We start from the raw sequence: 25,134 nt of genomic DNA on the forward strand, positions 1-25,134 counted from the left end.
GGGCATGGTTTGTCATTTGTCACTTGCTACTCCCGCAGCCTCCGTACTCACCGCCCGCCCGTGTTCGACATACCTAGTCCAATCCGTTCGTCCCGAGCCTCGGCATGGACTGGACTGCAGTCCGGACCGGACTATGTAGGTACGTTGAACACTGCCGCCCGCGTCATTCCGGACGCTGGGAGGACTGACAGTCTCAGACTCTCGGTCCGTCCAAGGAATACCTACGGTAAGATGGGATGGGATGGGATGGGTAAACGGTCTGTGCTATCTGCCGGACCGGACCGTAGGAGGGCGTAGGAATGGCCGGGCTGTGAGATCGGAACTACAGCATAGGTAGCAGGATGCGGACGTAGGGAGGAGGAAGCGATTATACCATACCATGGCACTGGGTAGTGTGTATATACTTGGATGTACCATACGCAGCCTACAGGATCCGGAGCATGAGTGCTCAGTGATGTTCCCACTCGCTGCTATTTTCACCGTCACCGTCACCGGGGTACTATATTCGTCTTCCGGGGGATCTGCCTAGGAGACATTTTATGCTCTTGTGTTTGCATAAACAAAGGTAATAGGCAATGATGGGGATTCCATGAGCGAGGGGCCGGATCGGACATCAAGCTTTCCACCACGGGGCGGACCATTACGCAGCCAATACGGAGCAAGAAGTAAAGAGTGCGGCCATAACGCGAATACGCCTACTTTACCATTCATCCATCTATCTATCCAACCATCCAGCATCTCGCGGGAGGGAATAACTATCGATATCGATACCGACGGGAAAGTATGACCGTGGGTAAGTGTTGTATATACCAACTACTACTACTACTGCTACTAGTAGTAGCGCCTACTGGGACGGTCAAAGCTAGACGCGCGTATATCGAGTCAAAGTCGGCGCACTTTGGCTCTGGCTCTGGCTCTGGCTCTGGCTCTGGCTTTCAACTCTCCTCCTCCCTCGCTTCCACCTCCTCCACCACCACTTCTGGCGTGCCGCGTAATCGATGAAGCTACCTACCAAGGGGTTCAAGGATGGAAGAAAGGCAGTTGGATATTTTTGGTCTGATCGGCGGGAGAGGGGAAACTAGAGACTCGAGGAAGGAAGGTAGTTGAACATATCTAGTTAGCTGAAGAGAAGAAGCTTGAGGATTGGGGGGAGGCTCTGGGTTAACTGGGCAACTGGGTAGGGAAGGCAGTTGGATATCTCTGGTCAGCTGTCAGCGGGAGCGGGGAAGCTTGAGGATTGGGGATTTGGCGGCCATGCTTTAGGCTTCAACTAAATTCCTTACCACCAGTATTTCCCACTACGTACGGGAGGTTCTGGGTTAACCGGGTAGAAGGATGGCATACGCAATAAACCATGAATACACACTCGCAACGTTGACCCTCACTCGCGAGAACAATCTCCCTTCTAGAGATCTATCTTGAGGAAGTGGTGAAGTTTGCACCATCCGTGGGCGCCGTAGGAGTGCTAATAAAACGCCCTCCGTCCACCTCTCAGTGACCATATCACCCAACACCATTACCAACACACCAACCCACCCACCCCGCCCTTTCACCCACTCACCAGCTCCAAACCAACATCATGCGTCTCCTCCTCTTCCTCCCGGTTCTAAGCGCTTTGTTGGCACCCACGCTCGCCAGCGCGGTCCCGCAGCAGCAATCCGCGCCCTGGGGCGAAAAAACCGACGGCCGCGTCGAGCAATTCCGCAACATGTGGAAGGACCGCCAGGCGGGGCGGCAGCCGGGAAAGATGGAGAAGCTCGTGGGCAACGCCGAAGACCGCGAGCACGGGAAGTACACCAATCCCAAGCCGTACACGCAGATGGGCGGTGGAATGAGTGGTGCGCCTCCTCCTCCTCCGAAGGAGCAGCCGAAGAAACAGCAGCCCCAGCAGCAGCCCAAGCAGCAGCAGAAGAAGAAGAAGAATGGGCCTCCTCCTCCCTCCACCGGTGGGAAGAAGAAGGGCGGCTCTGGCGGGCTGCATAAGCGTGGCGGCGACGATATCTGCAGCCTCACCTCGCTCCAGGGCAACGGAAAGTACCCCGACCCCGAGGACTTCTTCAAGTTCTCCGAGGAGAAGCTCGGGAAGAAGTACAGTCCGGCGGAGCTGGAGGCAGCGCGCGACCACCTTGCGACGCAGCTTGCCGCCGCCGCGAAGCGCGATCAGGAGCGTAAGAGCGACGACCCCCCGCCCGTCCAGTGCGATGACGAGTTCCTTGCGTTCGCCGGCATCCCCAAGGAGGAGGTGGCCCCGCCCGCGCCCAACGTCATCGAGGTCGAGGCGAAGAAACTCGGGTTCAAGGACTTGGCCTCCGCGTGCCAGACCAAGAAGGCGACCGCTCCCTGCCCCCTCGCCAACCCCGATGCCAAGTGCGATTACTGCTGCGAGGCCGGCTACACGGGCGCCAACGAGTTCCAGGACTCCGGGTGCGGCTGCTGCAGCTACGAGTACGCCGGCGGCGACTTCCCGATCGACTTTGCGCAGTTGGCGTTCGAGTGCCGTCCCTTCAACGACTGTGAGGGTGGCAACGGGAGCGTCGGTGGCCGTGGCGGCGTCCGTGGCGGCCGTGGCGCGGGAGACGGCGGAGACGACATCGAAGTCGATGTGTCCACCAACAGGGACACCGAGATCTACGCTGTGTTCGAGGACATCAGGCGCCTGTGCTTCTTCTTCGACTCGAAGAACAACCAGGACGTCAACATCAACACGCCGTACGAGGGGGTCGTCGACATCAGGGTCGATACCGAGGACCTCGCTGCTGCTGCTGCTGATGATGGTGATGAGGTCGTGATTGCCAACTCTCAACCCGGTAGGGATTTCTATCCGGGTTCCCCGGCGAGGGCTGAGAAGTCGGGTGAAACCATCAGCGCTTCCCCGGCGAGGGCCGAGAAGTCGGGTGAAACCATCCGCGCTTCTAAGGATTACTATCCGGGTTCCCCAGCTCGGGCCGAGAAGTCTGGAGAAATCATCAGCTCTTCCCCGGCGAGGGCCGAGAAGTCGGGTGAAATCCTCAGCCCTTCCCTGACTGATATTCACTCCCTGGCCGATGCTCACACCAGGGAGGAGTTCGACGCCAAGGCGGCCCAGATCGCGCCGTACGGCAGAGTTTCGGACGTTGAAATGCTGGGGTTCTTGAATCTGATGGTTTAGAGAGTAATTGGGGGGGGGGGCTCTGGTGTATGTACGTACGGTGAAGGTGGCGTTGGCGGCGGTGTCAGGTGGTATTTGATGCGAATGTGTGTGTACCATTGCTTTCTTTTCTCGAGTCTTTCTTTCTTTCCGGCTATAGATAAAGTAATGTACTCAAGTAGTAATCAAGTTTAGTATCAAACAAAGGGGGAAAGGTAATACCATGACAGCGTGTGTAGATATCTCATGCCATCTTGTCGCATTCATATCCTAGATATCAACACCACTACCAGGATAGGCACCGTGTTTACAAGTCTGCTAGACTGAAGAGGTGAGCATTCCATCGGCCATTCCGATACGCGGCTGTGTGTTTCACGAAGAAACGTTGGTTGCGTAGTTGAGACAGATTCTGTGAGATCACTCGTGTTCCCTAACTGGTCACTCGTCGAGGTCCCTCCGCATGCGGGGCTATGGCCGTCTGGTTGGGTAAGGGTTCCCCATAATCTAGGTAGATGGCTTGGATGCAAAATAAATTGACGTTCTCTCTCTAATGGACAACCAAGCCCAGACACCGCAAGAGCGTCGCCGTCGTCTTGATCAAGCCTCATGGCTTGAGCAAAGGATTCTCCGCTTAGCTAGGCCCGCCGTCGCATGGGCTAGCTGTTCCCTGTGCACCATCAAGTCTCTCCTCACGAAACAAACTCTCAACGAGCGGACCGTTTCTCTCTCCCTGTTTCCTCACACTCACGCCCCCTCCCCCACACACTGCCGCTCTCGCTGGCGCCGCCGATAGCAAAGTTGCCACCACAGATTGCCGACAAGGTATTAGAGTAGGGTACGGCAGTTTGAGCTCACAGTGGGTGACGTCGAAGGGTGCACGGAGGGTGCAACGGGAAAGCCCGTTTCTCTTCTCCACCCTTCTTCCCCCCACACATCACGGCTTTCCCTTGATCTTCGATGAGGTCTGGGCACGGATACTACCGGTATATAAATGTTCATCGTGGATTGAAGGTTCTGCCTCTCGACGATCGCGATGGGGCGTGATGCGGGGTGTGGGGAAGGGGAGTCACCGCGGATGAAGTTCCTTTCCTGCTTGGACAATGGACAATGGACTTTGGAGGGCCACGGACGGTGCTAGGTGGAGCGGACAACATCCCGCGCACTGTTTCCGCACTCTTTTCTCCCTGGTTGCTTCTGTGGATGTAACTCTGTAACTCTTTCCTCCGTTGGTTGCCTCTGTGTATAATACGAGTATGGATGTACCGTAACTCTTTTGCTTTTATGGATGTAACGCCGACCGTCATCGATCGCTTCGTATGCAGAGTACGTACTGCTCTATTCCCGACGTTGGTTGCACCAGCCCTCGGGATTCGAATTGTGTGGGTGCCCACTGGCGCGGTGGGAGATGCGATGCGGCTGTATGGATGGTGGTCTCGATGGGTGGATGGATGTCCCGTCCGGGTCGTGCTGGTGTGATCGCCGTTAGTTGCTGTGGTTATCGCGAGCCAAGATGGCCGTCGACGTGCGGGGCATTTTGCCGCGGCTTGAACCGTTTGGCGAATCAGGATCCGCGCAACCAGGGGCCCTCACTTGGCGCAGTTAGCATGGGCCAAGACGCGGCGTGCAAGAGCGAACATCAATCTAAAAGGACTAGAGCACTATCAAGTCCCGGTGGGTGGTGTTTGGGGAAAACCAGGAACCGTCGGCGTGAGGGTGACGCAAGACGCATGGGCGGTGCTGTGGAAGGTTCCAAAGCGCTTGGCCCCTTGCGGGAAATGGTCAACTGCTTTCTACACGAAGTTCTTAGCATCGTTGGACGCCCAGGACGCGGCGGTGGCTGTGACAACACCATCATCCATCGCACGACCGTGCTAGCTGGTTGGTTGGTACAAAGTGCATCATCATCATCGCAGTGGTTTTCTTGATTCTGCTCCAGCCACATTTTCAAGCGGGCGGGAAGGAAGTCCTTGTATCGAGGCCGGCAGGTACTGTCATACTCTCCAACTTTGCTTGTTTTCACTTCTGCAAAAGCACTCACGGCGAATAATGTCTTCCCGTTGACCTTCTTCTCCTTTCTTTTCTGCTTCACACTGGCCGTCTCACTGCTGAAACAACGACAGCCTGCCCACACACACCACCATACGTACTTCCAACAGTTACATATATCCAGAGCCCTTATCTGCGCCTGGCCCCCCTCCCCCAAAGACATCTCTCCGTCAGCGCTTCAGCACAATTCGAACTCTTCCTCTTCGGAATCTCGCCACCGCCTGCCCGCCGGCCTGCCTGACATCTGACGCCCACGCACGCCGTCTCACTGCGATTCCGGTAGTAGTTACTTCTAGATTCCGACCTGCCATCTTGACCGCATAAGCCTCCTTCTACGCGTCCACGCCAAACACACACACCCCCACCACCCGCCACCCCCAGCCCCCGAGAAATCGCGCATCCGCGAACCCTTATCATCAAGGGTTTTCGCCCGCTCGCTGCATCCCATCCCTCCCGTCGGCCCGTTTTCCCTCCCACAAGCAACCACATACATACATACAAACTCTATCGCGACCCAGTCGATCGTTCCCACCCTGCCATGAGTTTCTTTAGCTCACCAACCTCGTTCCGACTCAATGCTCTACAACCTGTTCCCCACGCTCCCTTCGTTCCGATGATGTACTCGACATTACCGGGAAACTCGAGCTACGATATGACAACCATCATGATGGACGGACAGAAATCGCAGCCCGCCGAGGGACATCCCTCGCTGATGCATTTGGGACTGCTCGTGTTCGAGGCGGTGATGGAAGTAGTCTGTGTGTCGTTACCGGGCTACATCATCGCCCGCGCTGGACTGTTCGACACCGATAATCAGAAGTTCGTGGCGAACCTCAACGTCTCGCTGTTCACGCCGTGTCTGAGTGAGTTTCACCTGTCCTGGCCGGTTTGGGATCGCAATGTACTGACCGGCTTTGTTATCAAGTCTTCATCAAACTGGCGAGTCAGCTCACGCTCTCGAAGCTGGCGGAGTTGATTATCATTCCCGTTCTGTTCGTCTTCATGACTGCCGTTTCGTACTGTTGCTCCCTGGCGGTTGCAAAACTGTTCGGGTTCGAGAAGCCTGCAAGGAACTTTGTGATCGCAATGGTGAGTCCGCATACTGCTCCACTCCACCCCTGATGATGGATATGCGGGTGCTGATTATCGCGACAGGGTGTTTTCGGAAACTCAAACTCCCTTCCCATCTCGTTGGTCTTGTCTTTGGCGCACACCATCTCCGGATTGCATTGGGACCGGATTCCGGGCGATAACGATCAAGAGGTTGCCGCGAGAGGTATCCTTTACCTTCTCATCTTCCAGCAGCTCGGACAGCTCCTGCGTTGGTCTTGGGGATACCATGTTTTGTTGGCACGCACCGACGACGTCGAAACGGGTGCGCAGCCCAACGGCTCGGCTGGCAGAAGCTATCGCGACAACGAGGATGACAACGAGGGCGACAGTGACAGCGAAGACGAAGACCTCCTGCGCGTTCGCGTTGATCCGTTCATGTCGCCCCAGTTTGAGAACAGCTTCGAGGGTCTCCACCGCCAGGTGCAGCCCAACGAGCAGGATGCGCTGCTTCCTTGCGGCCACGACCGTAACCACCACCGCAACCACACCACGGGAACCACCGACTCGGCCTTTGAATCCGGCCCATCCGGCGAACAGACACCCGTCAGTAGGTACCCTAGTTCGGCGTCTCTCTCGACCTGTCCCGGCACCGATATCACTCAGTCTTCTTCCATCATCGGCGAGACTCCGCTCAAGGGCAACCGCGGAAAGCGGGACATCACCTCTTTCCCTACGATCACGACATCGAGCAGCACCGAGAACCTCCAGCCGCGATGGGCCGCACCGGCGCCTCAGCCTTGGTACTCGCGCACATTTACTGCCATCAAGAATTTCGGTGTTCGCTTCGCCTTGGGACTGTGGGAGTTTATGAACCCGCCTCTGTGGGCCATGTTTGCAGCGATCATCGTCGCATCCATCCCCCAGCTGCAGGAGTTGTTCTTCACCAAGGGCACATTCGTCAACGCCTCCGTCACACGTGCCATTTCGCAGTCTGGAAACGTAGCCGTGCCGCTCATCCTGGTTGTTCTCGGAGCAAATCTTGCCAACAGTACTTCCGGCAAGCAGAAGAACGCGCACGCCGACAAGCAGGAAACCAAGATTCTGATCGCCTCGCTGGTCTCCCGCATGCTTCTCCCCTTCTTCTTCATTGCGCCCGTGCTCGCCATCGCCGCCAAGTACCTCAACATTTCCATCCTCGACGACCCGATCTTCCTGGTCGTCTGCTTCCTCCTGACTGGTGCTCCCAGCGCATTGCAACTTGCGCAGATCTGCCAGATCAATAATGTTTTTGAGGACGTCATCACCCGGGTGTTGTTCTGGAGTTACGTCGTCGTCATCCTGCCGAGTACTCTTGCTCTCGTCATCACGGCGATTGAGGTCGTACACTGGGCCACGTAAGAGAGAGATAGATACCTGAAACCACGAATTCCCTACCTACAGGGATTTCTTTTTCCTTTTCCTTCTTGGGCGGGGGTTTAGGGAGCGTTGCATAGATGTGATACCTGCTGGCGAAAAGGGAGCGTGATTTTTTTTTGATTCGATTTCGGGTCTTTGTGTTTTTCCGTTTTTCGTTTTTCGCTTTCGAGGATGTTTATTTATTTCTTATTGCTATCTGTGAAAGCCATTCTGATTCATTTTTCTTTCTTGGACGGACCGGTCGCTCCCCCCGATTTACTTTCTCCTTGTTTACGATGCTCGGATTGTATGATGAATGGGATGGATCGAATCGAGTGGCTGGTACACAAGATTATGGATTGGATTGGATTGGATGGATTGGATGCATGTAAGGTTCTTATCCGCATATACCATATGGGCGCGAGAGAGTGTGTGCAACTGTGTGTGGGGGGGGGGGGGGGGGGGGGGGGGGTTTGCGAATAAATTTACGTTACGAATTCCTCTCTGTCCGTTGAATATGGTTTTGTGCAAGGTTTATTTGACTGTGCATTCCCGAGCGGTCGAGCCCTTCGAGGTCATCGGTGAATGACGATGATCTGCAGGAGATATCATTCAATGTGCAGGTTTAATTCGGTAGCCTAACCTGGCCTTGTCCACGTGAACTTTGAAGAAAGTGAGGGCCACATGATAAGGCCAGGGAAACATTTAACTGTGGCAATTAACTACTGCTGGAAGTGAGACCCTCTCTTCACAGGAGAGCTTACTTTGCTTGCTAGAGTAATTAGAGTACCTACCTGGTAGATAGAGAGGACCGGTCCGATATCATCCTCTATCTCATCCCGCTATCTATCTACTAACGCTGCTCCACTCACTGCCTACCAACTTCTATCACCCCTCCACCCCTCCATCCCCCACCCCACTTAACGCAACGCAAATCGCCATCTACTATCTAGAATCATCATCTCGCGCACACCGCACCGAGCACCGTCGACGGAGCACGCCCCCCATCCATCCACCCATCCATCCACGCATCTATCCATCTGTCCGATTACACCTACCCACAACCCACATCCACATCCTTCTACAACCCACAACCATGGAATCACCCACGGCCTCACCCACGCTCTCCAGCAAAGCCGTCAGCATCTCGGACTACCCCAGCGAGATAACGCTCCCGGACCGTAGCAGCACTGGGGGCAGCGGCGGCTACCGGCCCTCGCACCTCCTGCGGAAATCCCTCTCCTCGAAGCGTCTGCAGGGCCGCCTCCCCAGCTCCCCGCGCCTCGAGAATGACTCGACGCTGCATTTGCAGCCTGAGGAGGGTGTTGGGGGCGCGGGAGGAGCGGGGGGATCGGGATCGGGGGCGGGGGGAGTGGCAGACTACGGAGTCCGCGACCGCGCCGCTGAGCTGCTGGAGAAATGTGCGCAGTGGCTGGAGACGGAGCGGCAAGCGCGGCGGGCGCGGCGGGCGCGGCGGAAGGGCCGCGCGGAGACGGCGGAGGGGGAGCAGCAGCAGCAGCAGCAGCAGGAGTCGGGCGGCTCTGCTGACGAGAGCTTGGATTTGCTGGAGGCGCTGTTGCGCGAGCGGCCGGCTGTCACCGGCGGAAGCAGGAAGGGCTCGCACCGTGTCAGTAGGCGAAGCTTGATGGGTGGATTGGGGCAGGCCTCCGGGGCGACGAGCGATACGGAGTATGCGAGCGATGGTGATGCCGTGGTACCGGGATGTGAGGAGTGGTTGAAGATTCCGGAGGAGATCGGGTGGGATACGTTCAAGCAGGAGGTCCTGAAGCTCACGCATACGCTGCGGTGTAAGGGGTGGCGCAGTGTGGATTTGGATCGGTTTAGGGAGGTCGGCGTCGAGAGGATCAGTGGAGCGTTGACGAATGCGGTAGGTTGCGGCGGGGCTGCGGTGATGGGTTGTGGGTTGTGGGTTTGGGCTGATGATGTGAAAGGTCTATATGGTGACTCCTCCGTCGGATCTTCCTACGTCTACCGCGGCATCGTCGACGACGAACCTGGGCGTTTCCACGCCGAACGGTGAAGACACCCAGCGCAGACGCAAACCGGCTAAGCTGCTTCTCAGGATCTACGGGCCACAGGTATCCCACCTCATCGACCGCGATACGGAGCTCTACATTCTGCGACGCCTCGCGCGGAAGAAGATCGGACCACGGCTGCTAGGAACATTCGAGAACGGACGTTTCGAGCAGTTCTTCACCGCGCGGACACTCACTAAGGACGACATCCGCAATCCGGAGACGAGCCGGCACATTGCGAAGCGTCTGAAGGAGCTGCACCGCGGAATCGAAGTCGAGTCGAAAGAGCGCGAGCAGGGCCCGATCGTCTGGAAGAACTGGGAGAAATGGGTGCCCCGGTGCACAGACGTCATGGAGCACATCGACGCAAAGCAGAAATACGGCCTCGTCTGCGGCACCACCTGGCCGGTCTTCCGTGAGGCGGTCGAGAAGTACCGCGCGTGGCTCGTCGCCCGCTACGGCGGTGACGAACAGCTCAAGCGCGAGCTCGTGTTCGCGCACAACGACACGCAGTACGGCAACATCCTGCGTCTGCAGGCCGTCGAGAAGTCGCCGCTCCTCCTGCCAGGTAACGAGCACAAGCAGCTCGTCGTCATCGACTTCGAGTACGCCAGCGCCAACACGCCCGGCTTCGAGTTCGCAAACCACTTCTGCGAGTGGATGGCCGACTACCACAACGAGACGCGGCCGCACGAGATGAAAACCAACCGCTTCCCGACGGAAAAGGAGATCCGCAACTTCCTGACCGCCTACGTCGAGCACTCGTTCAGCAAACGCCTCCCCCAGCTGGGCGCCTTCAACCTCGACGCGAGAGTTCCGCCCCCGCCCGTCGATAACGAGGCGGAACTCGCCGTTGTCAGGGAAAAGGTCGAGAAATTGCTCCTGGAGACCCGCGCGTGGAGGGCGGCTAGCTCCGCGATGTGGTGCGCTTGGGGCGTCGTACAGGCGAAGGCTCCGCCGCCACCGTGCAGTGAGGAGGAGGAGGCACAGGAGGCGCCCGAGAAGGTGGAGGAGTTCGATTACTTGCTGTATGCGCAGCAGAGGGCACTGCTGTTCTGGGGCGATTGTCTGAGTCTGGGAATATTCACGAAACATGACCTGGAAGCTATGCAGGAGGGGCTGGCGGAGAGGGTTAAGGTTGTCGAGCCTATGTAGGTAGGTGGGCAGTTGTATTTGAGTAGGTAGGTATTGCGATGGATCGGTGTTCCGTAAAGATGTTACGACTTACGATATGTGTATGAGTGGGCTTGTTTGAGTATTTGAGTATTTGTAGGTAGATACATTAGGTATGTGGTAGATATGTGGTATCGAATATCGATATGGGCATATGTGGGAATCTTCTCTTCTCTACCTTGGAGTTGTCCGTGGTGCACGTGCATCATCAACCCTGACTCGACGGTCAAGTCTACATAGAGTCCGGTTCCGGTCGTGATACCAACTGCAGGCTGCCGGGAAACCAACTGCAGACTGCTAGAGGCCGGTGCTGCAGACGAGTGCTAACATGGAAGGCTCATGGCGGTGGAGATTGGTGGTGGAGTGTAAGAAGCAGCTCAACGGCGAGGTTGGAGTCTAGATGTCGCTGTAGCACGAGGGTAGGCGAGGCCGCATATAGACGGGGAAGAGGGGGGGGGCGAGTGCGAGTGTCCAAGGGACTGATATAAAACCCACCGAGCAACCCTCACTCCCCCGGACCCCATCCACAAGCCAGCAATCCCCATCACAACACCACGATGTCCAACCAGACGCTCCCTAAGCCGCGCACCCCGCTCCCCTCCACCTTCGCGCTATCCTCCTACCCGAAGCTATCCCACATCTCCGCCGGGCACCTGCGGCACATGCACAACCTGTCCCTGCAGCGGCCAGGTGACTGGTCTTCCATGTCTTCCGTCTTCCCAGAGCAAGAATGGCACGACGCACTGCGGTACCAGCTCAGCACAATGCTATACGGGGCAGGACTCGCACACTTCCACCAGCTTTCTGCCATCCGCGCGCCGTTCAAGATGCTGTGCCACCGGCTGATCGAGAAGATGCTGCACCGCGATGTGTGGAGCTACTGGTACCTCACCAGCCAGGGCGGGGTCGCGTGTAATCCCGACTTGAAGGTGCTGCGAGCGCCGTGGGCGGACCCCGTAAGGAGGGAGAATATCATGTACTCCGGGCATCTGCTGCTTATGACGACGGTTTTTGCTATGCTGTTTGATGATGATGAATGGGATCAGGACGGGGCGTTGGTGTTTACGCATGATCCCGTATATTATGGGCTGGGCGAGGAGGTCTATAGGTACAGTAGGACGGAGCTGCAACGCGCGATACTGGCGGAGATGGAGAGGGAGGGATGGGTCGGCGTTTGCTGCGAGCCGAATGTCGTCTTTGTCATCTGTAACCAGTTTCCGGTAGGGTCTTGCCTCGTTTCGCTGGCTGCTTCATGGGCTAATGTGGTGTGCACAGCTGGTAGCGCTCCGCCTCGACTCCGTCCGCAAGGGCAACGGGCACGCCGCCGAGGTGCTGGCCAAGTACGTCGCCGCGTGGAAATTGAAGGGCGTGCAGTTCGAGGGCGACCAGATGCAGGCGGACATGTACATGGTCCAGCAGAGACAGGCACTGCCGTTCGGCGAGATCGCTATGTCTGCTTGGTAACCCCCCTCCGCCCCGCAGTCCTGCTTGCCGAGTGATGGCGGCTGATGAAAGTAGGGCGGCCGGAATGCTCAACACCTGGAATCCCACCTTCTCCCGCAACCTGTATCCGCACCTGCTGGCGGGCTACCTCACGAAGAAACCCAACGGCCGAATCAACCTCAACAGCGCGCCGGTCGCCACACGGATCCGCGAACTTGCGAGCAGCAGCAACAGCAGCGGGAGCCAACCCACCGACCCCACCTCGCCAGAGCTGTTTACGCAAGCATGGGATGACGCTCCCACCCGCGCCGCGGCGCTCTCGCCCCTCCTGCGCCCAGGCAGCACATCCTCACGGATGCCGACGAAGCCGGTATTCGGGTGCGTTCTCAGCTACGTGTCCGAAGTCGGGCCACGGGCCCATCTCGCGGGGCTGCTGCAGCACGCCGACGAGATGTTTGGGCTGCAGTGGCGGGACGGCGGGTGCTACTATGCGCGCGGCGACGATGAGGTCGTTGTTGATGACGACGGAGAATGGAGGTTCTGTGATTCGTTTACTGGTAACGCGCTGATTCCGTATGCCAGGCTTAATGTTCAGGATGGGTTGCGAAAGATGTATGAACACCCCTGGACCGGGGAGGAGATAAGGGGGAGGCCCTGGGTGGATGGGCTTGGGGGCTTCGAGGAGGGGGTGGACTTTTTGAGGGCGATCTGGGATGATGAGGTCAAGGCTATGGTGCTGACGCTTCGCTGCTGGAACGGTACAAGGACGGTCAGGCCGGTGGTTAGACAGCTAAAGGCGGGCGTTTACGATGTCTACGTTGGTGGATGGTTGGTCAAGAGTGAGAGGGTGCTTACCGATGGAGGAGCGGTTGAGGTGGAGTTTCAGGTTGGCGAGGACGAGTGTGATTTGGTGGTTTTGAGGGACAAATGCGAGTAGAAGGCTGGGAAGATTGGCAGCGGTTCTAGGTAGTCACTTGCGAATGCACTCGATTCATAATTGCTAGGATACCAGCACCAGTCGCCCGAGTGATATGTGATTATGTTACCTATGACTGCTTCCCGTCCTCCATCGGCAGCTTCTCCCCGGGAAACGCCCAGCCCAGCAGCTTCTCGACCACATCCCGACCCGCCAGCTCCTTCTCCACATTTCCCAGCTTATCCTCCTTCAGTTTCCGATCCCCAGGGCCGCACCAACACTTCAGCTCCGCATCCCACCACCAATCCTTCAACGCGCCGCCGTCCCAATTCGTACAGAGCTGTTTCCTGACCCTCGCGGAGACATGTATGCACTCTCCCGTCTCTCCCTCATGATACGCCGCAGGCGTACGCGTCTTCTTGCCGCACAGTCGCATAAACCCCGTGGCGGAGTTATAAATCTGGCCCTCAGCCCACTCGCGGCGGTCGCCATCGCCGCCACCATTCATGGTGATGCCGCGGAGGTAGTCAAAGTCCCAATCGAGGAACTCGCGGGTGCGCTCCAGCATCCACGCGAGGCTCATATCGGCGATCTCCTGGTCCGGGTACCCGCCGCCCACGTTCGTATGGCAGCCCGGGAACCAGCACTGCCGCAGCTCTGTTGCCGCATTGCTAGCAGCCTTGTGCCATAGCGCTGGCGCGAACGGCGCCCGCCGCTCGTCGAGTGCGAGCGCGTGGAACGCGTGCCGCACCCGTGGAGAGAGGTCCGTGTCCAGGAAAGAGTACTTCTTGGCGTTTACGACGCCGGAGATGGCACGCCCGAGGAGCGGTATAGGGAGCGTCGGGATCCCGAGAGACCCCACGGTGTCGAAGCAGCCGATCGTGGTCACTTCTACGTTGGACGTCACGAGCGCGCTCCGCTCGCTGGTCTGCAAAGTGTGCACGTACTCGTCGTCGTCGCGGAGGCGGCCGGTGATGTAGTTCTATGTACACGGGGTTTCCGTTAGCCCATCGTGGGGAACTGCGCGGGTGGGGTGAGGTGGGGTGGGGGGGGACTCACCTGGTAGACCTCGTAGAACCCGTCCATCCCGCGCTTCGTCAACACGCCCAGGCGGCATATGAGCCCGCAGATGGACCTGGCGGTGTACGCGCCGCGCGAGAAGCCAAAAAGGTGTATCGTATCGCCGGGATGGAAGTTGTGTGCCAGGAAGCCGTACGCCTCGCGCACGTTTTCCAGGAGCCCGTCGCCCGTCCCGCCGCCGATGATCTTGTCGATTGTACCGCCGGTTCCGACCCCGGATTGGTAGTACACTATCTGTGGAATCCCACTGGAAGACACGCTCTTGAGTGCGCGTGTGATCCGTGTTATGTTCGTGGGGTCTTCTTTGACGCCGCCGTCGGAGTTCTGCCAGGTGCCTGTGTGTGGGCTGGATGTCAGCGGTGGGCCATAGATAGCTCGGGGGAAGTCTTAGTGTTACCATCGCAGCAGATAATGATCCTCTTCATCTCAGTGACATGTACGGAAATGCTGTCTCGATTAATATGTGATGGAAGTGAAAGCAGAAGTCAATCCTGTATGTAGGAAGTGTGTACAATCCGCACGGTTAAGAGAAAAGCCAGCCCTTGAGGGGGTGGCTGGAAAAGCGGAGGTTTTGAGACATCCACACATCCATCCATCGATTCCCGCGCTCCTTCCTACAGTTTTCCCCCAAAGGATCCTCACGTCCGTGGAGTGGAGAACTTGTGCGTCGCTACTAATTCTCCCTTTGGGACCGCAGCGATCCGATTGGATCGTGCGAGGAGTAAGCCCGCCGATTACCGAGTGATCATCGGCAGTGTGAGACAGCGCTAGGCTGCATCAGGGCGGTTGTCCTGGTCCGTCATCACGAGTCGGACGGCGTGAGGGCTTAGCTTAGGTAAACTAACCATGCAGGGCACACGCTGGCGGTGGGAGTGGCTTGGTGATCGATGGGAGCGGCTTGGAGATCGATGGGAGGGGGGGGGAGATACACACGGGTTGATATACGCGTACCGCAATGAGGGGGGCGTTCATGGAAGAGCGGTAGGCGGTGGGCTACAATACGCGGCGAACTGCCGAGATCGGAAGTGGAAGACGGCCGAGCGGCGAGCGGACGTTTGCCGGAAGGGCTCGCGAATTGAGGGGCGGTCCAACCCCCGGTCTATCGTGTAACAGAGGCGCGATTTCGGCCGATACTCCTTCGGGTTCACTCCCCCAGCACGCAAGTGGTTGTGTTACAGTTCTTCGTATTGCAGCGGTGGGATCGCCGCCAATCACGCGCCGTCTCGGATTCGGGCTGGGAAGAGTTGGTATTGGGTTGTGATTGGATGCTCGAGGTGCGATTGTGACTGGTGGGCGGGTAAATAAACGGCCAGGGAAGCTGTCAACTCGGGAATGCCATTCGTGGTACTACCTATAGGTATCACTTCTGAAAGGATGGGAAAGCCAATCGCGGGATTACAAAGTTAAATGCCACACGTAACTATGCTATTGGAGGCGAGTCAGACTTTATTAGTACTTGGCACTAAAACGTCGTAGGTTCGAATTCCGCGAAAACAGACAATCATGCATTATCACCCGTCGGCAAGTCCCGTCATGATGTTTCAAGAAATCGGAACTGGCATATGGGGGAATGAGGGCGCTTCAGCAAGCCATGCGTTATCTGAAAAACCCAAACAAGTAGAAAGAGGAGACAGGAAACCGGATGTGATATATTGTCATGATTGGATTTAGGTAGTTGGATACAGAATAATGAAACCGGTATCACACCAAAAAGCACACCTCATCAACATACGAGCAAGAGAATTATTGGCGGCGGCCATTGTAGCTGGTTGATGAAAGTGACAGGATGTGGAATCGGAGGGAACGGAATGGAGTATGGTTAGAATAGAGTCAAAGAACAATGAGTCGACGGGAAGGTTATTGCATTACTGGATATTGCTGGTGAATCGACCTAGCTATAATATGTATGTAACTTATGGAGATCCGTGTCCAGACTATTCGATGCTGGTGAACTCGTTGGATACAATAAATGTATTCAGGAGACTGTATTCGAGGGTAATCAAGAAGGACTCCCCGTCGGTACCAAAACAAAACACCAAATTCCTGTAGGTTTGCCTCCACCTATGAAATATCCATCTCCGCGCTGATCCATTTAAAGTACCTAGTGCTCCATCTCCATTATATCCACCGCAGGCTTGCCCCAAGTCCAGCGACCCACGCTACATACCACCATTGACTTTCTTCTTGCGTCTGAGAACAGCATGGAGAGCAAACATGGCCTCTCTCAAGACCAGAAGAACAAAGGTCGCTGCTAAGATGAAGAGAACCGCAGCCACAAAGATGATACTCCCAACCGAGGACCACTGTGAAACGTGCAAGAAAATATTCCAATCCTATCCATCTCCGCGCCAGTAGAATAAAAGTAGTGCTCCACCTCCATCATATCCACCGCAGGCTTGCTCCAAGTTCAGCGACCCACGCTACATACCACTATTGACTTTTCCTCTTGCGTCTGAAAACACCACGGAGAGCAAACACGGCCTCCCTCAGAATCAGAAGAACAAAGGTCGCTGCTATGAGGGAGATGGTCGCGGCGACAAATACGACACTCCCGACCGAGAACCACTTTGAAACGTGAAAGAAGATATTCCAATCCGGCGACTGCGATCCGTCGATAGCGGCGAGGACCACCTGCATAGCGGAGAGCACCACGCTCGCCGTGCCGAAGACGAAGACGAACGGCTCCACGAACTGGCCGAAATACGTTCCGTACTGCCCGTACGGCTTGTGGTAGTACATTTCGAAGCGAAACACGCGGTTCCAGAAGTTGACGCGGCCCAGCCGTAGGTCTCCGTAGCGGTATCGCCTCGACACCGTGTCGTCGGGGATCTCGTGGAATTCTCGCAGAATGGAGAAGAAGTCGCGCCATGGGGCGCCTTGGGCCTTTGACTTCTCTAACTGCTCGATCAGCCGTCGCGGGAGGAGCTTGAGCTCAATCGCTACTTCGAGATCGGACGGACTCTGGAGGAGGTATGTGTAGGAGCGCAGATAGCCACGGATAGCCTTTTCGACGGCGGAACCTTTGACTACATACTGCTGTTGGAAAGTTTCATCGAACAAGTATGACGGGAGCGGCTTGATGAACACCCTGTTGCCGTGCCATAAAAGATGTAGGGACGCCTTCTCGGTGATAACTATCTCGCGCTCTCGTACCAGCTGTTCGTGAAGACTGGAAATGTGTGAGCTTTTCGGCGTGGCGACCAGCCAGAGCCAGGGAGACAGTTCGTCCAGTGCGCTGGTGAGAAACTGGGTCTCGAGGAATTTCTTGATTTCGTCGTCGCCACTAACGAAAGGGTAGTTCGGAACTTCCGATGTGTGGGAAGTCGGTATGTATACTGGCTCGCGCGGGGGATCCTCAACTGGGCGTTGCTGTATAATCGTACTCATCTTGAAGTTTGACGACATTAATCGAGTGACGTGCTGTGCTTTATGTACTGGGGTTCGAAGCCGACCTGCATCTATTAAGTTCTGCTGAGCCGGAATTTGGAAAAAGAAAAGTAGGAATCGCTGGAGTTCATGTGTGCAGCCTTGCATAACCTAGAAGCACAATGCGGATTCGAGGGCGAAACACCGCAGCATGCGCAATTTATGCCGCCAACAATATATGCTAGGCTGGATACGCCAGATATCTTACATTCCATTCGTCTGGTTTCAAGCTCGGAAAACATTTTTGGGGGGTAGGCCCGAGATGGTCTGTTGTAACTTGTGACAAATGCCTTGTGATCAACTTCACTGGAGGGGGGCTCAAGCTCGCATATGTGAGTATGTACATAACTACCGTACCTAGTACACTGTACATAGTCGACGATTGGCGGGTGTAAATTGTGAGTTCTCTTCGGCAACACTCGTTTGTGCGTAGATAAGGATTGCGGGGTAGGTATTGCGAACACAGCCATATTTTGACAGCACTGACTATCCGGTGCCGGTCCCATCGCCCTAAAGGAGCCTGTTTCAGAGCTTTGGGATATTTACACAGGGTCTTTAGACACATCCGTTCCGAATCCGTGCGTTCGTCTCCGGAAGAACCCATACCGCCCTAACTAAAGCCACAGGACGGCTTCCACGTGAAGTAATCAAAGCCTGAAGGTACGTGGTAGAGTGCACACCCCATGCGGAAATCCATCCGTCAGTTCGTCCAGCCTCAAAATGACACAACCGCAGATGAATTGCACACATGCGGGGGAAGTAAGACAACGTTTCATAATCCTATCTGTGAGCAAAAATACTATATACTATGGTTACTCAGGTGCCGCGTTTCTTCTTCTTCTGCTTCGCTGTCCTGCTGTCAATGGATGAAGTTGAACCCCCAGAGCCTTCTGGCTCGGCGGTAGGGGAGGAGGGACGTATTGACCCTTTCCATGGACGGAAGAAGATGGGATCTCCGGATCAGCACCAACCTCGAGCTCGGGGCTATGAGATGGATGGATAATATAATAGATGATAATATTGATATCGTGAGCCTTTTCCTGCGCCGTGGAGCCTCTTCATGTACTGGTATGCACAGTACTATAGATGCTTCAGAATACTATAGAACGGGCAACCCCCTATCAAGCTGTGAATCCGGACCGTGCGGAGTGTGGTACTACCACAGTATTCCGGGGCTAGTTAATTACCATCGTACTCTGGGGCTGCGGGCAATGTCACCGCAGCCACGAATCATCGTCTCCGTACATAAGTGCATTCCGACATCGATATCGATATTAAGGGCTATGGCTGTGGAATTTCGACGGGTAGATAAATTAAAGCATTGTAGGTAAGCCACTAAAACAGAATCAGTGGGTCAACCCCAGTGTAGCTCGAATGGAGGAGAGTATGATCCGTCACTATCCATCACTCACCGCCTCTCATCACATTCCACCAACCAACCTATGGCCATGAGCGGTGCGTGGAGGTTGAATTCGAATACGATACCTGTGTAAGACAAAAGAGAAGCGAGAGGCGTTTGGCTACTCGCTGCGTCACTGCCAGCCCAGCTCCGGTCATACTGCATACTATAATAGAGCAATCATGTATGATCGAGGCTGGACCTGGGGGTATGTAGGGAGTGCACCGAGTCTGTTATCAGAACTGCAGACTCCGGCCAGAGGGGAGCACGGATTGCTATGATCTCGTATTGACAGGTCGCGTAAGATAAATGAAGAAACACAACAAAAGTGAGAAGAATGTGGACAGGATTGAAAAACCTCACGCCGCCATTGTCTAGATAGGTAGACTGTATCAGAGTATCATACGATTTAAAAAGGGGGGAAGAGGGAGGGGGTAATGTGTGCTCCCCGACGCCAGGCGGGATTTCCGGTGTATGTAGGCACCAGCGGGGCCCTTCCGGTGACCCTGGATGCATAATGATCGTTTTCTTGACCGAGTCCGGTTATGCCGTGGGTGTACTATGTCTCACCTGTCCCTTCATTCCGCCTACATATGTAGGTGCGTTGGCCCGTGTGCACTACATGAACGCAGGGAATCGAAAAACAAAACATATGCTCCATCTACTTGTGTTTGTATGTATGTTCCATATCTTCAATTGGTCTTCGTACATTGTGCTTTTCACTTTTAGCCTCACAATGTGATCGCATGCGGACGGCTACGTGTACATGGGCGAAACTCAGAGTTGAGCACAACCCCACCTTGAAGCCTACCACTTATCGCTCCTCCCCCGAGACTCTCCCCCAACCCCACGACTGTGTTTTGTTTTGACGAATATTGAAGATACCTCGCATCTCCTGGACACACGCCTCCATCGTTGTAGCTTAGACGCCATCCACACAGCAGCAGATTACCGGTGTACTGAGGGGCACCCATCGTAGCGAAAACAGCGGTTCAAACACACTTTCGGATCGTGGACAACATCGCCCATCATGTCTAACACGTCGGCTCTCCTGGTGATCTATTACACATCGTTTTTCATCAGTATCTTTCTGGCCCGCAGTTATCTCTGGAAGGCCTTGCCCTTGGTCTTTTCCGCTTTTCTGCTCACAGCCGTCTACTTCCGAAATCTTCTGGATCCGCAGTCCAAGTTTCTCTGGGGAGTGATACTATGTGTTCTTGCATTTCTCCTGCTGGCACTTTCGCCGTTGCAGTTGCTTCTCGCTCGTGAGAAGCGGGAAATTCCCAAGACCCTCGAAGTGCTCTACCCACAAGGCGGCGATGAAGATGCAACTGAATTCAGAATGGAGTGCGGCTCCCCACCCCCGTGTGAGCGCCCTTGAGACTCTGGCTATGGCTGACATGGACGAAAAATCCACGTAGTATCGTCGCCGTCCACGGCCTTGGCTCTTCTCCGAAGCGAGCGTGGGTACATAAAGGAACCAAAATGTGCTGGTTAAGTGACTTCCTTCCAAAAGACATCAAAGGAGTTCGAGTTTTGGCTTTCAACCATGATTCCGGCTATTCGCACGATGCGTCGAAACTTTCGCTGCCAGACTATAGCCTCGAGCTCTTGAGAGCCTTGGATGGCAACAGGAAATCTCAGGAAGAGAGGGACCGTCCGATAATCTTCATAGCACATAGTTTCGGAGGTCTTCTCATAAAGCGGGTGTGAACTTTCTCTGTCATGTGCTATTCATTGCCACGGTTCCCCTTTGCTAACAAATTCCTAAGGCACTTGTTCAGGCCAAGTCCAGCACTGAGAGTTACTCATATCTTCAAGACATGGTGAAAGGAGCCGTCTTCCTCGGCACCCCTCACCACGGATCCAGTATGTCAAAACTTGCCAAGATAGAAGCCACGTTGTCGTACTGGGCCGGATCGCGGACGGAGCTTCTGGAGCTTCTGACTCCAGGCTCGCAGGAAAACCAGCAACTGAACGAAGATTACATTAGGGCCTATGATCAAATCGAACACGTCGATTTCTATGAAACGAAGGAAGAGAGATTGCCGTGGTTGGGTATAAAAACCGGAGTGGTGCGTACTCGTGCCAGGCATTCAATCTTCACATTGATTCTAAAATATCCAAACATGTCCAGTGCGTCGACAAAACCTCGGCGATTCTGTCAGTGGGAAAATTTGGAATTCCACTGGCAGCTACCCACCGAGAGCTCAACAAATTCCCTAATCTTGAAGATCCCAACTATCTGAGGGTCAAAAATGAGATTGTCAGAATATGGAACACGGATCAGAAGCCTTCCCAGCAAGAAGGTGGGGCATCCCTGGATTGATCGATTTAGTCGAAATGCTAAAAACAAGGTTTAGCGCAAAACAGAACCGCTGTTCTCAAATGGCTCATGCCCTCCGAGTTTGATGCTGAAGATGACGACTATGTGCGGAAGAGAACACTTGGAACTTGTCGATGGCCTTGTGAGATGGACGAGTTCAAAATATGGGATGCATCTAGCAAAAGTGGCGATGAACTACCTGTCTTATACATCCTGGGGAAGCCGGGCTGTGGGAAATCATTCATCGCTCAGGTAGGCAAAATCCTACCGGTCCTTTTTTTTAAAAAAATAGCGAAACCGTCGCTGATTTACTACAGTACATGCGAAGGAAACTTCAGGAAGATACGTCTCCAGTGGTTTACTTCCACTTCGACTCGAAGCGGCTGAACAGCGACAAGAGCACGGCTCTGGCGTTTTTCCGAACCATCATCTATCAGTTGCTCAAGCAAACCACGCACATAGCCGCTGTGAAAGCAAGCTTCAAGAAGGCGATTGCTCTGATGCAAGAGAAGGACGCCGATACCAAACTTTCGGATTTTCGGAAACTTCTCGAAGAAATACTGTCGGAATTCAAAGAAGTGCGGCTTGTCGTCGATGCTTTGGACGAGTGCGCTCCTGGGCCGGACAATCGAGCTCACGTGAAATATTTCATTTCTTCTACCAGGTGTCTTCGATCGATCGTCACGAGCCGGCCGGAGCCGGACATCCTGAAAGATGCCCTGAACCAGAAGGAGGCGTGCAAGTCCGCTGTGACCGAAGTGCGAAGCGAAACAACGGATGCGGATATTTCTCTATACATCAGAGAAAGGCTGAAAAAGATTCAGTCGGTCAGAGGGCATCCCCTTCTGCAAAAGAAGATCGAGCAGAGGTTGAAGGAACAAGCGCAGGTGCGTTTATCTTTTAGCGGGCATTCCGGGTATGTATAGCTGACCCGCATCATGATTACAGGGCACGTTCCTTTACGTGAGACTGGTGCTGGATCAAATCGAACAGGAAGCAGAGACGGCAGAGGAGATTGAGGTCATTCTGGATGGCCTGCCCGACGACCTCCAGGGACTGTACAAACAGGCACTTGAAAAGATTCAACGAGATCACAAGAAGGATCCTCCAAAGCTCATGAGGTGTGTGAGCATTTTCCATTGGCTTCTCACGGCCCAGCGCCCGCTCAAGGTCGAAGGGTTACACCTGGCGCTTAGGGCTGAGAAGTTGAATGGCAAGAAGCACCCAACCAACGCTGATCTCGGTGCCAAGTTATTGAACCCCGGAGGGGTGATACAAAAAGCCTGCTTCCCTTTGGTCGAAATTCTCGCTGATAAGACCGTCCGCATTGTTCACTTTTCCGTGGCGCAGTACCTTCGCAAAGGAATCCGCGAGACAGAGGTCGCGGTTGAACCTCCAAACGACTCCCAACGCTACGCTCACGATAGGGCGATACTCCGGAACAGCTTAGAAGTATTTTACTACGAGGAACTTCCCGCCAACAGTAAGGTCGCCGTAGCGTGTGTGCTCTACCTTTCGATCACGATGGGGGCTACACTGGGAAAAGAGCAGCCAAAGCCCGTTCCTATCACGGCGCGGGATCAAGACGTATGCTTTGAATCCTCTCCGATTGCAGTCATGACCTGATTCTGACGGTATCTGGCAGTCCGAGTGCTATGATTTCCTGTCGTACGCAGTCGCACAGTGGCCCAGTCATCTCCTGAGGTCGGAGGAGGACTTCGGAATTCACCGCGAAACGTTGATCAAGTTCTGCAATGCGGATAATCCGGCTTTCACTGCGTGGATTCGAGACCGAGCAAGCCTAGACGGATTATTCAGAGTCACATTCCGATTGGAAACGGGAGCTACGATACTGCCGAGTCCGCTGCACGTCACGGCGTACTGTCGCCTGGAGCAACTATCGGAAGGCGTGATCGGAGAAGATGAGTTCGCGACACGTGCGACAGACGCAACGGGGGCGACACCATTGCATATCGCAGCCGAACAAGGCTCCGGTCCTTTAGTCAAGCTTTTTTTGGAAAACCTCGCCGTTCGAGATGCCAGGGATGAAAATAAGCAAACACCATTGCATCGAGCAGCTACCAACGGTCATTTGTCGCCGGTCGAAGAGCTGCTCAAAGGGGATGAAGCCGATCCCGACCCCCGCGATCGGTACAATCGAACGCCATTGTTTCTTGCAAGCCTCTACGGCAAGCCCGACGCTGCTCGTGAATTACTCAAACACGGCGCAAGCCCTGAGTGTGAAAGCATTGGAGGGGAAACGCCACTAACAGCGGCTATCATCAACGACCATGTTTCTGTTGTCCAAGTTTTGCTGGATGCTTCGAGAGGGGGGGATTCGGACGATTTTCGGCTTCCTAGTACTGCCGTCAATTCTGCCGCATGGAAAGGATACTACGAATTGCTCAAGCTCTTGCTGGAGAACAGGGTAGTGGACTTGACTGCAACGGACAGTGTGAAGCAGACTGCTCTCCACGCGGCAGCTACAAGTGGGCATGAAGATGTGGTAGAACTGCTTTTAAGATTCGAAGCCGAGGTCGACGCTCTCGAGCAATCCGACAGAACTCCCTTGTACTTCGCTGCCGAAAATGGTCGCTTGGGAATCGTGAAACAGCTGCTGAAAGCCGGAGCGCATATCAACGCCCTCGACCGACGGAACCAGACCGTGTTATTCAAACCTGCCGGGAAAGGACATGCCGAAGTGGTCGAGGTCCTTTTAAAATCCGAAGTTAACGTCAGGGCTGTTGACCATTGGGGCCGCACTGCCCTTCATTGGTCGGCTTGTAGTGGACGGCCAATCACCACCAAAATGCTCATCGATGCCGGTGCCCTCCTGGAGGCCAAGGAATGGGAGGGCAGAACACCGCTTCACTGGACGTCTCAAAGCGGGAGAATCCAAGTTATTCCTATCTTGCTGGATGCCGGCGCGAGTACCGCCGCCCAGGACAACACCGGTTACTGCCCCATCCACTTGGCTGTCGAATCAGGGAAACAAGACGTGCTCGAAATCCTTTTACCAAAATCGAATGTGGATAGCCAAGACGCACAGAAGAGAACACCACTCCACATAGCCTCGGAACTGGGGTACGTGAGTATTGTTAAACAGTTGCTGGCTGCCAATGCCACTCTAGAGTCAAAAGATGCAATCTCTCGCACCCCTCTACACTATGCGGCCGGACAAGGAAACTTGGAGGTGGTTGTGGTTCTGTTGGAGGAGGGATGTGTTGCGGATTCTGTCGATGGCCACCATCAAACACCATTACACCTCGCCGCATCGGAAGGGCACGACGACGTTGCTGCCAAACTGATGGAAGTCCGACCAGACGCCCTGATCGCCGAGGACAGAGCGAAACAGACGCCTGCTGATGTAGCACAGTCCAACGGCCACATCGCATTGGCAGAGCGATTGGAAAAACAGGCGAAAGAAGTACGGGATACCCATTTCTCACAGCAATCCGAACTTCACAAGGCGGCCCGCCGGGGTGATATGGATCGCGTTCGAAAACTTCTTGAAACAGAGACGCCGTCCCTTGACTGGTGGGGAAGAACACCGCTGCACTGGTCCGCAGAAGAAGGCCATGATGAAGTTGTCGAGCTCCTCGCGGCAACCGCGATCGATCCCAACATTGCCGACAACACGAAGAAGACCGCGCTGCACCTGGCCATCGAAAACCGCCACGAAAGGTCAACCAAGATTCTCCTAGGGGCCGAAGT

The 25,134-nt window shown here is 55.1% G+C and overlaps 7 protein-coding genes across 7 annotated transcripts; 5 read left to right on the forward strand and 2 right to left on the reverse strand.

Annotated features, from left to right (window-relative positions):
• Positions 1 to 1,539: 1,539 nt before the first annotated feature.
• BZA05DRAFT_382019 (uncharacterized protein) lies at positions 1,540 to 2,891 on the forward strand. Its single transcript, XM_051482068.1, has one exon. The coding sequence runs from the start codon at positions 1,923 to 1,925 to the stop codon at positions 2,787 to 2,789; it is 867 nt and encodes a 288-aa protein (XP_051344248.1). The 5' UTR covers positions 1,540 to 1,922; the 3' UTR covers positions 2,790 to 2,891.
• A 2,633-nt stretch (positions 2,892 to 5,524) lies between these two features.
• BZA05DRAFT_9857 (auxin efflux carrier) lies at positions 5,525 to 7,719 on the forward strand. Its single transcript, XM_051488866.1, has 3 exons — positions 5,525 to 6,036; positions 6,099 to 6,262; positions 6,329 to 7,719. The coding sequence occupies exons 1-3, from the start codon at positions 5,712 to 5,714 to the stop codon at positions 7,622 to 7,624; spliced, it is 1,785 nt and encodes a 594-aa protein (XP_051344249.1). The 5' UTR covers positions 5,525 to 5,711; the 3' UTR covers positions 7,625 to 7,719.
• Positions 7,720 to 8,717: 998 nt separating this feature from the next.
• Positions 8,718 to 11,213, forward strand: BZA05DRAFT_450530 (kinase-like domain-containing protein; the record flags this gene model as incomplete). The annotated part of the gene is made up of 2 exons (XM_051487413.1): positions 8,718 to 9,509; positions 9,574 to 11,213. 2 exons carry the CDS (start codon positions 8,718 to 8,720, stop codon positions 10,810 to 10,812), a joined length of 2,031 nt encoding a protein of 676 aa, XP_051344250.1. The 3' UTR covers positions 10,813 to 11,213.
• BZA05DRAFT_366049 (uncharacterized protein) lies at positions 11,015 to 13,210 on the forward strand (the record flags this gene model as incomplete). Its single annotated transcript, XM_051481519.1, has 3 exons — positions 11,015 to 12,050; positions 12,106 to 12,290; positions 12,349 to 13,210. Exons 1-3 carry the CDS (start codon positions 11,388 to 11,390, stop codon positions 13,208 to 13,210), a joined length of 1,710 nt encoding a protein of 569 aa, XP_051344251.1. The 5' UTR covers positions 11,015 to 11,387.
• A 27-nt stretch (positions 13,211 to 13,237) lies between these two features.
• On the reverse strand, positions 13,238 to 14,877 carry BZA05DRAFT_10029 (uncharacterized protein). Its single transcript, XM_051478466.1, has 3 exons — positions 14,667 to 14,877; positions 14,249 to 14,604; positions 13,238 to 14,171 (listed from the first exon to the last, which is right to left on the reverse strand). The coding sequence occupies exons 1-3, from the start codon at positions 14,692 to 14,694 to the stop codon at positions 13,320 to 13,322; spliced, it is 1,236 nt and encodes a 411-aa protein (XP_051344252.1). The 5' UTR covers positions 14,695 to 14,877; the 3' UTR covers positions 13,238 to 13,319.
• Positions 14,878 to 16,250: 1,373 nt separating this feature from the next.
• BZA05DRAFT_382039 (uncharacterized protein) lies at positions 16,251 to 17,788 on the reverse strand. Its single transcript, XM_051482069.1, has one exon. The coding sequence runs from the start codon at positions 17,672 to 17,674 to the stop codon at positions 16,700 to 16,702; it is 975 nt and encodes a 324-aa protein (XP_051344253.1). The 5' UTR covers positions 17,675 to 17,788; the 3' UTR covers positions 16,251 to 16,699.
• A 1,972-nt stretch (positions 17,789 to 19,760) lies between these two features.
• Positions 19,761 to 23,658, forward strand: BZA05DRAFT_345893 (uncharacterized protein; the record flags this gene model as incomplete). Its single annotated transcript, XM_051481180.1, has 8 exons — positions 19,761 to 20,441; positions 20,516 to 20,801; positions 20,867 to 21,169; positions 21,232 to 21,403; positions 21,458 to 21,672; positions 21,738 to 22,307; positions 22,369 to 23,007; positions 23,066 to 23,658. Coding segments are annotated over exons 1-8 (3,093 nt in total), but the record flags the coding sequence as incomplete, so codon positions are not given.
• Between the last annotated feature and the right edge of the window lie 1,476 nt (positions 23,659 to 25,134).

The sequence above is a fragment of the Tricharina praecox genome, assembly GCF_024521635.1.
Source record: "Tricharina praecox strain CBS 144465 chromosome Unknown BZA05scaffold_1, whole genome shotgun sequence".
In the NCBI taxonomy this organism is placed as follows: Eukaryota; Fungi; Ascomycota; class Pezizomycetes; order Pezizales; family Pyronemataceae; genus Tricharina; species Tricharina praecox.

What these genes read in the sequence shown, in the direction of transcription:
- BZA05DRAFT_382019 (XM_051482068.1), top strand. Translation starts at nt 1,923, where the DNA reads ATGGGCCTCCTCCTCCCTCCACCGGTGGGAAGAAGAAGGGCGGCTCTG.
- BZA05DRAFT_382039 (XM_051482069.1), bottom strand. Translation starts at nt 17,674, where the DNA reads ATGTCGTCAAACTTCAAGATGAGTACGATTATACAGCAACGCCCAGTT.
- BZA05DRAFT_10029 (XM_051478466.1), bottom strand. Translation starts at nt 14,694, where the DNA reads ATGAAGAGGATCATTATCTGCTGCGATG. An exon ending in GATCATTATCTGCTGCGATG is followed by an intron (nt 14,605 to 14,666) that starts GTAACACTAAGA and finishes GCCCACACACAG; the next exon opens with GCACCTGGCAGAACTCCGAC. An exon ending in GGTTCTACGAGGTCTACCAG is followed by an intron (nt 14,172 to 14,248) that starts GTGAGTCCCCCC and finishes CCGTGTACATAG; the next exon opens with AACTACATCACCGGCCGCCT.
- BZA05DRAFT_9857 (XM_051488866.1), top strand. Translation starts at nt 5,712, where the DNA reads ATGAGTTTCTTTAGCTCACCAACCTCGTTCCGACTCAATGCTCTACAA. An exon ending in GCTGTTCACGCCGTGTCTGA is followed by an intron (nt 6,037 to 6,098) that starts GTGAGTTTCACC and finishes TTTGTTATCAAG; the next exon opens with TCTTCATCAAACTGGCGAGT. An exon ending in GGAACTTTGTGATCGCAATG is followed by an intron (nt 6,263 to 6,328) that starts GTGAGTCCGCAT and finishes TTATCGCGACAG; the next exon opens with GGTGTTTTCGGAAACTCAAA.